At 35.0% G+C, this 11,482-nt stretch overlaps 1 protein-coding gene across 1 annotated transcript; it reads left to right on the forward strand.

Annotated features, from left to right (window-relative positions):
- Positions 1-240: 240 nt before the first annotated feature.
- LOC145558183 (serine/threonine-protein kinase STN7, chloroplastic-like) lies at positions 241-9,470 on the forward strand. Its single transcript, XM_081619339.1, has 10 exons — positions 241-851; positions 961-1,053; positions 1,435-1,554; positions 1,689-1,787; positions 6,058-6,226; positions 6,310-6,403; positions 6,707-6,800; positions 6,904-6,960; positions 7,743-8,156; positions 9,074-9,470. Exons 1-10 carry the CDS (start codon positions 417-419, stop codon positions 9,233-9,235), a joined length of 1,737 nt encoding a protein of 578 aa, XP_081475465.1. The 5' UTR covers positions 241-416; the 3' UTR covers positions 9,236-9,470.
- The last annotated feature ends 2,012 nt before the right edge of the window (positions 9,471-11,482 follow it).

Genomic DNA, 11,482 nt, shown 5'->3' on the forward strand with positions numbered 1-11,482 from the left:
TAATAGTAGGCCATAAACCAGCCCAATGATCACTTCGTATATGGGTTTTTCGGCATTCCAAATATTGGACTGAGTGACTGACCCATAAGTATCTATGTGTAACTGGTGGTGTATGTTTTCTGCTAATCCTCTTCTGAATTTTGTCATCTTTATTGTCACTGTCACTATCAGAAAGAAGTGAAGAATGCTTGAGCTCCACAAAAACAAAACCCAACATTTTATTAATTTCAAAATGAGAAAATATGGCTACAATTGGTTGCCATACCAGAAAAAACTGTCGCTGTTCTTCTTCATTCTAATCCAGATATTTTATATTTTGATGGAAAGTTAAAAACTTTGGAACATTTTGTTACTCAGATGTTTCCTATTCCTAGTGCTAAGTTATAATCACCCCTTTGCAAAATTCTTCTTTAAAAATGGCAGCAATTGCAGCAAATAGAGTAGGAATAGGACAAATTTGTCCCACTTTCAATACCCTTAATCCTAAAAAATCTCACACTCAATTTCTGGGGAAACCCCTTTTGTTTAAACCCCAATTGAGTTCATCATCCACCTTAAAATCAAGGAAAAGATGTATGGTTTTCGGTGCCGGGTTCGAGTTATTCGACCCGGTTCGAGACCTTTTTGTGGGTGTGGGAGTTGGGTTACCTTGTACAGTTATGGAGTGTGGAGACATTATTTATAGGAGCACTTTACCAAGGTCTAATGGGTTAACACTCACTGTTCCTGGGGTGATTTTGGCTCTTGGGACAGTTTCTTACCTTTGGGCTACTCCTGGTGTGGCTCCTGGGTTTTGGGATATGTTTGTGCTTGCTTTTGTTGAAAGAATTTTCAGACCCACCTTCAAAAAGGTTGTTAAATTTGTGGGGTTTTGTGATTTTGTAGTTTTAGGATTTGTGATTGCTTAATTTGGATATGTATGGTGGTTAATTTTACTGATATTTGTTCATTTTGTTACAGGATGATTTTGTGTTGGGAAAGAAATTGGGAGAAGGGGCTTTTGGAGTTGTTTATAAGGTTTCTTTAGCCAATAACAAGAAGCCCTCTGTGAAGGTATCTTTTTTGATTGATTGTCTATCATGAGTGTATAATTTTATCTATTCTGGTTTTTATTTGGCCTAAAGGTATTTTACTGATTGATTGATGGTGTTTGATGTATGCAACTGTGAGTGTTTGTTGTTTAGAATAAGTATTCTGAGTTCATCAGTTAATTGTATAATTGGTAGTTCTACTGTATTTTACCAGTGATTGATTGACATACTCATGTAATGATCTTGTTCAATTGCATGGATCCTATCAATTTGTTCTTATGTGCAGTGCTTCTAGCTTTTTTTTTATTTTTATTTTATTTTATACAGATTTTCTTATTGCACTGGTGGTCTTTGGTTTGGAAATGATACTGTGGTATTGTGGTGCTTATATTTTGCCTTACAGGAAGGTGATTTGGTCGTGAAAAAGGCTACTGAGTATGGTGCTGTAGAAATCTGGATGAATGAGCGTGTGCGAAGGGCTTGTGCTAGTAGTTGTGCTGATTTTTTGTATGGTTTCATGGAGGTACTGTGGTTCAGTCTTGTACCTTTTAAAATTTTGTGCTGGTACCATTTATTTGCAACTATATCTTCTTTCATAATTTGTCTTCCATCTTTTTAGGTAATGTGCTGAATGTAGTTTCTTTGGACATGTTCCAGAAATCTTCTAAGAAGGAAGGTGAATATTGGCTTGTATGGCGTTTTGAGGGAGAATCAACACTATCTGATTTACTGACGAGCAGGGAATTCCCTTACAATGTTGGTATTCTCTCTCATTGACCCAGTGGAACATGAATATTGTATTACAAAAATTGCGCTTTATGACACTGTCAAAAACTTGTTTTTTATTCTCCTTCTTGTCTATTATTTTGGCCATGTTTCTCAGTCTTACATTTATAGGAGGATCAAGTCGAGTTTTTAGACTCTTTTTTTGCTTACAGTAATAATATCTTCTCATTTCAAAGGAGGGATCCCTAGCCTAGAGTCTTTTAGGCAGTAGCTGCACCTTGTTAATACCTGTGTTACTATCTTTTGAAACATTGGGTTTATGATCATTTTAAGCTATTGCAGTTACCAAATTATGCTCTAAGGCATAGGTACCGAGTCAATCAATTAAAGCCTTGATCCCATGCTTAGGTACTGAGTATTGAGAGGAATTTGACTTCACAATGCTTGGTATATTGACACCGATAATTTATGAATTCCTGAATTTAATCTTTGATACTAATAATCCAGATATTCTTATTAGCTTTTAGAGACACAACCTTGGGATTAGGTATGGAATGCTCTATCTAGTGTTAGAGTGAGCGGAAATCTGATAGTGATGCCTTGCTATGCTTTAGAAATGTAGTACGATGTATTGATTTTTTTGAAGCTTCCTACTAAAGACTTCCACCTGATCCATTTGGTCATTGTTTAGGTCTTCAGTCATTTTATTTTATATTTTATTTTATTTTATTATTTTTTTTTTAGGAAAGGTCTTCAATCATTATTGAACTTCTTTGTCAATTTTTTTTTTTTTAAAAAAATAATTGTTGATTAAGGTCATCTATCGGTACTTGGACAGAATTAACAATGACCATGTTAGGTTAAAAACCTTGTTTTGCTGTAGGGGTTGTTTATGATTACTTCAGTAGAGATCTTTATTGGCTGCACTTTCTGAATTGCAAAAAAATTAAGATCATCCAATATGGAGTCTGCTGTTGGCAGGTTTTGGAAGGTGATGCTGTATGCAGTGTAAAAAATTAGTACAGTATTAGACTAATATTGCACTAGTTATTAGTTAAAGATAATAGTACCTTCTTGGTTGCATGTAATTGTATAATTGAGCTAACAAATTGATAGTAATCATTGAAGTGAATCTTTACTAAGTAATGAATTAATCAGTGATGGACAAACAAAGCTAAAGAGTTCTCATATATAATTGAGAGGAATGTATAAAAATGCTCAAGGCATACCTAGGCAATAGGTGTACGCCTTGTTGAAGTGAGGTGTACTTAATTAAATACTTCCTCCGTTCTTTTATTACTACACCACTTGCCTTTTTAGGAAGTTTCACAAATATTGCACCATTTCCTCTTTAGGAAAAAAATTATTTGTGTTCACTCTACAAATACCCAACATACCCTTGCTTTTTCACACTTACTTTTTAGTTTATCAATATGTCACATGGGCAATTTTGTATTTTTACCTTTCTCTCTCTTACTTTTTTCCACTACCAAAATATTTGTACCCAACCCCTATGGTGCAATAATAAAAAAATGGAGGAAGTATTTTTTTAAAAAAAATTGGTATAAAAGAGAAAGTTGTGTGCTTTGCCTTAGATATATAAAAAGCACTTGACCCAAATCACTTAGCTCCCCAGTGGCTAAGGTGCGCTTATTTGTACTCTGTTTGAGACGGGATTCAGGGGAAGTGCATAGTGCGCAACTAAAGTGATTCAAATGTAAGAAAGCTGCATCGGTGATGATTCTGTGTTTGTTTTATTAATCTTACCGCTTCAGATAGTTGCAATAGGTATGCCACTATGCCTTGAAGAGATAAATGATGAAAGGCTTGATGTTGCAATCTGACTCGTAGTACTGTGAACCTTGTTTGTATTTAAAGTATGCCATCTTGCATAAGCATCTATCTATTCATAGTTCTAGGGTAAGTGGATATTACTCAATGCTGTAATGAATCACCTGAACAAATCATACACAAAGGAGTTGTTGGTCTGAACAACTTTTCTTCAGAGTTCAGACTAGTTTCACATGTGTACATACCTACCAAATATATAATTGTGCTGGTTTGAAACTTGTCTTCTGTTATAAGATGTCTGAGGATTAAGGATTTATTAGAGCTATAGGGCCGTGAACATGGTGGCCTTATGCTGTTTGATACCATGTAAGGATACAAAGATTCTGGTTATCATAATTGGTTGTAGCTTCTTTTGGCTATGAAGAACTGCATAAGATAAAATATGAAGGGTTGCAGCGCCTGGGAAGGTTTACCTTTAGTTGTTATCAACCCTTCACTTTATTTTGCTTTGGAAACCTTCCTTAAGGTAAATACTGTAATAAAATGAAGAGATGTGCTTTGGTTGACAATGTTTAAGAAGGTTGTTCCTCGTAAGTATATTAACCTTGTTAAGGATATGTATCGAGACGTCAAAACAAATGTAAAGATTTGCAGGGGAGTGAGGATTTCACTATTATGATTGGACTATACCAAGGTCCGACATTAAGTCCTTTCCTTTTAGCAACAATATTTAATGAATTGACAAAATCTATCCAAGGTGAGACACCTTAGTGTATGTTGTTTACAAGACGATATTGTATTGATGGATGAGACTAGAGTTGGGTTAATGCCAAATTAGAGCAATAAAGGTAAAACCTAGAAATCAGGAAGGCTAAGTACATGGAATGTAGATTTAGCACTACGAGGAAGTTGGGTGGGGATATACTAACATTGGATGGTAAGGAAGTGCCCATAAGCGAGTGTTTTGATTACCTTAGGTTTGTTTTGCAAAAGAGTGGAGCAATTGACCAAGATCCCACATGATTAATTCTGGTTGGTTCAAATGGGGAGGTTTTGTGTGACCATAGCTTACCTTTGAAGTTGAAGGGAAAAATCTATCAGATGGCTATCATACCAACGTTGTTATATGGATCAGAATGTTCGGGAAGGATCATATTAGGAAGATAATGTATATTGAGATGGATGTGTAATAGAAATTAAAATATTAAGAGGGAAGTTAGAGTAGCGGACATTGAGGATAAAATAAGGAAGAACATATATTGTTGGTTTGGGCATGTCAGGCGGAGATCAGAAGATGCACCAGTAAGAAAAGTTGAGGGTTAGTTTTTAACTTTTGACATTTAATGATGGCAATTGGCAAAATGCTTTATGGCTTGAGGGTTGAGGCTATGAGTGTGGGAATAGTTGGCTAGCATTTATCAGGCTTTTCAAGAAGCTTTGCATTAGCTTTGGCTGTGGTTACCATCTATACACAATGACAATACAAAAGCAATATGCATAGCTACATCTGTTGTTGATCTAGAGAAGGCTGTTTTTGATTTCGGAAGTTAAAAGAGGGATTTAGAAATCGCCGGCCAAGTAATGATGGGAATTTTAGAAATTTACAATAAGCGTAGGGGTGGTGAACCATTAATCGAGTGTTATAATTATGATGCTATTTTTGTTCTTTGTCATATATATACTTCGTACTATATATACCACTTGTATAAAACACTTGCTGGAAAGTTCAAAAGTCTACTATGTGAGTCATTGTGGCTTCTTTGGGTCAGCTTTTGTGCTATATATATTAGCCTAGTGAAGCCCTGTATGCGATGAGTGAAGAACTAAAAAAGTACAACATTATTATTAATGTCATATATTACATTGGGCTTTTGGGAGAAGGCCTTTTCTTGAAATAATGCTGTTTTTTGGCTGTAATATGTCCTATTGGGTACTGTTTATGCTCGTATAATCTTTGACTATTATGTCCATTATGGCTTATTGGCTGTATTTATTTGTAGTTCTGGTCATTTGGAGCACCTAGTAGAGGTATTGGTAGATGTAATAATTTCAAATATTTTTTCTAGATTGAGGAGTCTCTAATGCTACGTTTTCTTATACACTGTCATCGTGGGTTTCAGGGGTTGAATGGTGCTACAACTAGTGTCTTTTTGTGCATATCTTTGCTGTGCATGGTTATTACTTCTCAGTTATTTGGTGATTTAAACATTGTCAGTGAAAGAAAATGCTGAAATTGATTGTGATTTGGAGGATCATAGAAGTTTCCAATAGTGCACTGATAAGCAGATATGATATTTGGCTAGCACTATTGCTTTTTATGTTTCTCATAGGTCAGAGGCTCATAGCACAATTATCATGAACTCTGACAGTATGCTCTCTGATTAATTGTTACTTTCCTCCAGTTTATGGACTTATTTTGGATGGGTCTCGTTTACACATGATTCCTTGAAATTGCAATGGAAAGATTGACAAGAATTTATGCGGTTGCTTGTTTTCCATGGTATTATAGGCTGAAACAATGATTCTTGGAAAAGTACAAAACTTGCCAAAGGGATTAGAGCGGGAGAATAGAATCATACAGACAATAATGAAGCAACTTCTATTTGCGTTGGATGGTCTTCACTCAACTGGAATTGTTCACAGAGACATAAAGCCTCAGAACATTATTTTCTCTGAAGGTAACGGTTATGACTATGCTGTCCTTTTTATTCTGGTTTCATTCTTCTCTGATTTTCTCCCTGTTGCTATTGACATTTTCCAGGTACCCGTACATTCAAGATTATTGATCTTGGGGCTGCAGCAGATCTACGAGTAGGCATTAACTATGTTCCCAAAGAGTTCCTTTTGGATCCAAGGTGAAGTAATTTCCTGTATATTTTGTTTCTTTATCTGTCTAGCCTCTAGGAACTGGCTTATAGTTTATTTGCCAATTCCTTCATAATGATTTAGAAGGTCTCACATGTAGCATCTTTAAAAAGGCGCCTTATATGATACCAGTCAATATTAAAAACTTTGACTGGTCATTCCATTTTGCGAATGAACACAACATTAATGGGCTCTTGTCCATGGTTTTGTTAATTGAATTTTGTACTTATCACATCCATATTCCTTATCAGTCTTCATCATATGAGATTAATGATCATGTCTTTTCTGGTTAGATATGCTGCACCAGAGCAATATATCATGAGCACTCAAACTCCTTCAGCACCATCACCTCCTGTGGCTGCTGCACTTTCCCCAGTCCTATGGCAGGTCCTGCACTGTTTAGAATCTATTTGACTTATAAGTATGTTTTATAGTAAATATCATGCTATGATTTGTCTTCTTAAACTAATGAGGATTTTGTGCTTGACAGTTAAATTTGCCGGATAGATTTGACATATACAGTGCTGGTCTCATATTCCTTCAAATGGTAAGCAACAACTCTGGTTTATTTTCTTAAACATAGAACTGTGCATGGATGTGTAACTATGGTTTCTAAAATTATATGCTAATGCCTGTTACTTTGAGAAGCCTCTAGAGCATCTTGATGTTCTCTTTAGAAGTGCTTGTTCTTTTGCTGTATGGCCTGTACCACTTTACTTCCTAAGCTAAATTTGTCTGGTCAGATGTTTTAATTTGACACATGCTGGACAGCTTGAGCAAAGGTACTTGAAATACGTTGTAGTTATCACGATTCAAAATAACATTATCTAATTCATTTGCAAATGGCTTGAAAATCCTAATATTTCTGTTATGAAAGTCACAAACTTATAATTGTCTTGCTATGCAATTTTCTAGTGGTTTTACTGGATGATGAAGGAAAAATAGACTTCAGTGTACATGGTCTTTTTGCCCTGCTGATTACTCTGGTTTTGTCTTGTTCTTTGTGATCCCTCCCCTGGAAAGAGAAAAGATAAGATAATGGCAGAAATTTGCAAAGTTTCAGACAGTGTATTTAGCTTCTTGATACCTTACATTCATACAATCCATCCTAAAACTGATGGAAATTGCGTGATTAAAGGATGTATGTCGCCTTTGAGATTCATTATCTGCTTGGAACTCCATAGGCAGCATTTATGTGGCTAGTTAATACACATGTACCTGCTACCAAGATGAATATGTTATTTGTAACAATAGTTTCAGTTCTTTCCTCTATCTGCATTATTTTTTCTGGTTGATGTATGAATTTCATCTGATATTTTCCATGGGCAGGCCTTCCCTTCATTGCGTTCTGACAGTAACCTTATCCAGTTCAACCGTCAGTTGAAGAGGTGTGGATATGATTTAAATGCATGGAGAACTTCAGTTGAGCCACGAGCGGCACCTGATCTCAAAAGAGGCTTTGAGCTGTTAGATTTAGATGGAGGGATTGGATGGGAGTTGCTGACATCTATGGTTCGATACAAAGCGCGACAACGGCTGAGTGCAAAAGCTGCCCTAGCCTACCCATATTTCGATAGGGAAGGCCTCTTGGCTTTGTCCTTCATGCAAAATCTTAGGTTGCAGTTATTCCGGGCCACCCAAAAGGATTATGGTGAGGCTGCAAAATGGATCACTCAGTTGATGGCCAGATCAGGAACAACAAAGGATGGTGGATTTACAGAAGCTCAGCTGCAGGAACTCAGGGTATGCATATGGTGGAATGATGTTCCTTTATTTTTTCATTTTCATTTTTTAAAATAATGAGGCACATATTTCCATTGGTGGATATATAAACATGCATGTGCGTGCACACATACACAAACTCACACACACTTACACTTTATATGTATATGTTTTGAATCAGATCAGCACATCTTAAAATGCATACATGTATGTAGCCAAGTTCATATATTTCTGATACAAAAACAGAGTTACTTTTTTGAACTGCAGGTTTTTTTGAAATAAAAATCTATTGTATTTTTCAGAGAAGTTTTTTTAAGTTCAAAAGGTTATTTCCAGTTAATCTTTTCTGATTTTATAGTTTGACTCTAAAATTTGTAGGTTTTCATCCTTAAGTATTTGAGGTTCATTTGTGTGCAGTTTAGGACCTGTACTCATTTTAAGAGATGTATTTGTATGCAGAGTAGGCCTGAATATTAGACGGATTCATGGGCATAAAACCCATTGAATTACTTGCCCAACAGCCCACAGCACAACCAACTATTTTTGTTGGTCATATCTTCTGGAATTGGCCAAAGGCATGTTATGCTGTTGCAGTGAGCGAAAGCTGACAGGCTTACCATTTTATTTTTAGTTAGATTTTCCTAGAAGTGGGTCTACAATCTTAATTAGTAGTAAAAAAAGTAAATTTTAATTCCAAGTGATAGAGAGCAAAGAGTGCTCTTTTACCTAGAAAACTGTCTCTACTCTTTATAACATTAATATTGGAGAAAGGCCTCGAAATCATGTAGAGGTGGATGATAGTTTTTTTGTTATCTCTAAATGGAAATTAAGAAAGTAGTGTTTATGATGGAGGGTGTATCTATATTTCCACTACCGAAATAAAAGTTTTACAAGTTTTCTTTCAACGATTGTAATGTAATCTGGTTCATGTCATGAAGGAGATAAAGCCACAAAAGAAGGGAGGTGCACAAAGAAACGCTCTAGCATCGGTTCTCCGGATACAGAGAAAGATCATTAAAACACTTAATGAGAGCATCGACGAACTCAACCAGACAAGGAAGAGCATGTGGTGGAGCAGGTGGATCCCTAAAGAGGAGTGAGGACTGTATATATACTATATACAACAAGTTGACTTTATCTGTAAAGTTTGTAAATCTTTTAACTGTTATCTGGTCCAGACTTAAAGTGGTTGCTGTCAGATTTTTTTTCTTATTGGATATTTGTTATGGATTTTTTCATATACAGTTAGCAATTATGTACAGGTTACATTGTAGTGAATTCAGCACTATAATTCAGAACATTCACTGTCAGAAAAGAAACAGAAGATTGCATACATGTCTAGGTTGTTTTATACATTTGCATAATTTTAATGTTACTGCAACTGTTGTCTTCTGCACTTCCTTTCTCCATAATTCTGCAAATCTGCTGTCTATGCATTATTGAAACTTGTACGGTTTAAATGCAGATAATGTACCATATGATAGTTCAGTTATCTAAAGCATATCTCTGTTTTCATGCTATAATATGTTTGTTGTTCAGATCTTCAGATTCTAGAGAGAGTGGAGCTGACATGAGCATCAGTTACTCACGTGTAACATATAATTTTCCAATCTCATAGAAGGTGGATTCAATTTGTGTACTCCATAGAATGAATAATTAGAACTTAATAATTAGGATTGAGTATTCCTAGCTAAACTTGACTTAGTGGTAAGGATTGTATACATCAATTTTAAGGCGGGGGCTCATCCCACCAGGGTGGGATCCTTCATCATTCTCTCATTTGAGTCATTTCTCAAAATGTTTAATCAGCTAACTCGAGCCAGTTTGACCTGAGTGGAGTTTGGCCCAATAGGATAGCTCTTTATTTAAAATGCACTTGTAACATGATCCAATTTAAACTTAAAGTGTACTTCACCAAACCCCTATAAACTAACGTGACTAATATTGATAACTATATAATGATAAATCAATTAACAATAAACCTTTGACCAACCTTAATGGCTTCAATCAAATTGATCCAAACCAACTAGTAATTTGCCACCTCTACTGTTCTACCGAAAGTCACGATTACTGTCGATTTTCTCATTCTTTATTTTAACAACATTGATATTATCTTATCAATTTATTTAGAAATTTACATAATCAAAATTTAATCTCAAAAGCATAGTAACAATGATATACTGCCTCCGTTAATTATTATGTGCAAGAAATGAATATTATTTTTGAGATATAAAATATTCCTTTGTTGCACATAATAATCGGAGGTAGTAGAAAGAATTACGAAACAGTTGATACATAATTGTAGCATTACCTTTTCTTATCTAGCATTAACTCACCATTGCACATAATTCTAGCAATCAGTTGCCACTATTGACAAAATCCAATTTAGTATGGCCATATTAACCTATTATCTTGCAATATCTGAAAAATCAATTAGATTTTTTTTTTTCCCCATAAATGTGTCTGCCCTTAAAACACTTGAAACTAACACTAAAAGCCACACATTACAGAGTGTACAATCAAATATTAGAAAGAGAAAACATTTTTGTTTTTCTTAAGAAAAATAAATAAAAAGATTTAGAGTTAGATCCTGTTGTTGATAAAATTTTCAAGGCTATTGATATTTGTGGAGCCTACTGATTAAGAAGTGGCATTAGGTATATTAAAAAATTGTCGGCTAAAATGCATAAATTTGTTGTTTGATTCATTTTCATTGAATGTATACAAATGAAAAATTAATTAGAGAAAAACCAATGCACCAACAAGTAACAACCTACCCACATGTACCACTTTGGTAAGCCTTTGGACATATTTGGACAATATTGAGTAATAACCCATTACTACTTGGGTCCCATTTGGGCCATCCTTCGGGTCCTAGACAGTTAGTGATGCTTCTCTTGTTTTGAGTTACTAATTTCAATCTATCATCATCATCTACTCCTCCGACATCTTGTTATCACATCTTATTACACGTACACCGCGTTCTTTTGGACTTATTTTTCAAGTTTCAATTCAGTTCAGTTCTGCTTTTTTCAACTTAGTTCTGTACTATTATTTTCATTTAGTTCAGCTCAGTTCAGTTTATTCAAAAGAATGTGGTTTGATAAGTTTGTTTTCTTAAAAGTCTTCATAGCGGTAGTTGATCGTTCTAAATGTATAGAAAGGTTAATGAATAGTTAAGTGACTAATTCTTGGATAAAAGACGGTTACACGTGAATTGTTTCAACCACTAATCCACTCGATCAATTATAGACTTTAGTAACATACGAATATTACTAAAAATGCTACTCAATTCTAAACAAGAAAAAATAAGTTTTAAGGTTTGAAATTGTTGCTTTTAAAATTAA

Source organism: Chenopodium album, chromosome 1, assembly GCF_948465745.1.
Source record: "Chenopodium album chromosome 1, dcCheAlbu1.1, whole genome shotgun sequence".
Classification (NCBI taxonomy): Eukaryota; Viridiplantae; Streptophyta; class Magnoliopsida; order Caryophyllales; family Amaranthaceae; genus Chenopodium; species Chenopodium album.

Excerpts from the sequence above, each read along its gene's own strand:
- LOC145558183 (XM_081619339.1), top strand. The coding sequence starts at position 417 with ATGGCAGCAATTGCAGCAAATAGAGTAGGAATAGGACAAATTTGTCCC. Across the intron at positions 852-960 it reads TCAGACCCACCTTCAAAAAG|GATGATTTTGTGTTGGGAAA; the intron begins GTTGTTAAATTT and ends ATTTTGTTACAG. Across the intron at positions 1,555-1,688 it reads TTTTGTATGGTTTCATGGAG|AAATCTTCTAAGAAGGAAGG; the intron begins GTACTGTGGTTC and ends GACATGTTCCAG.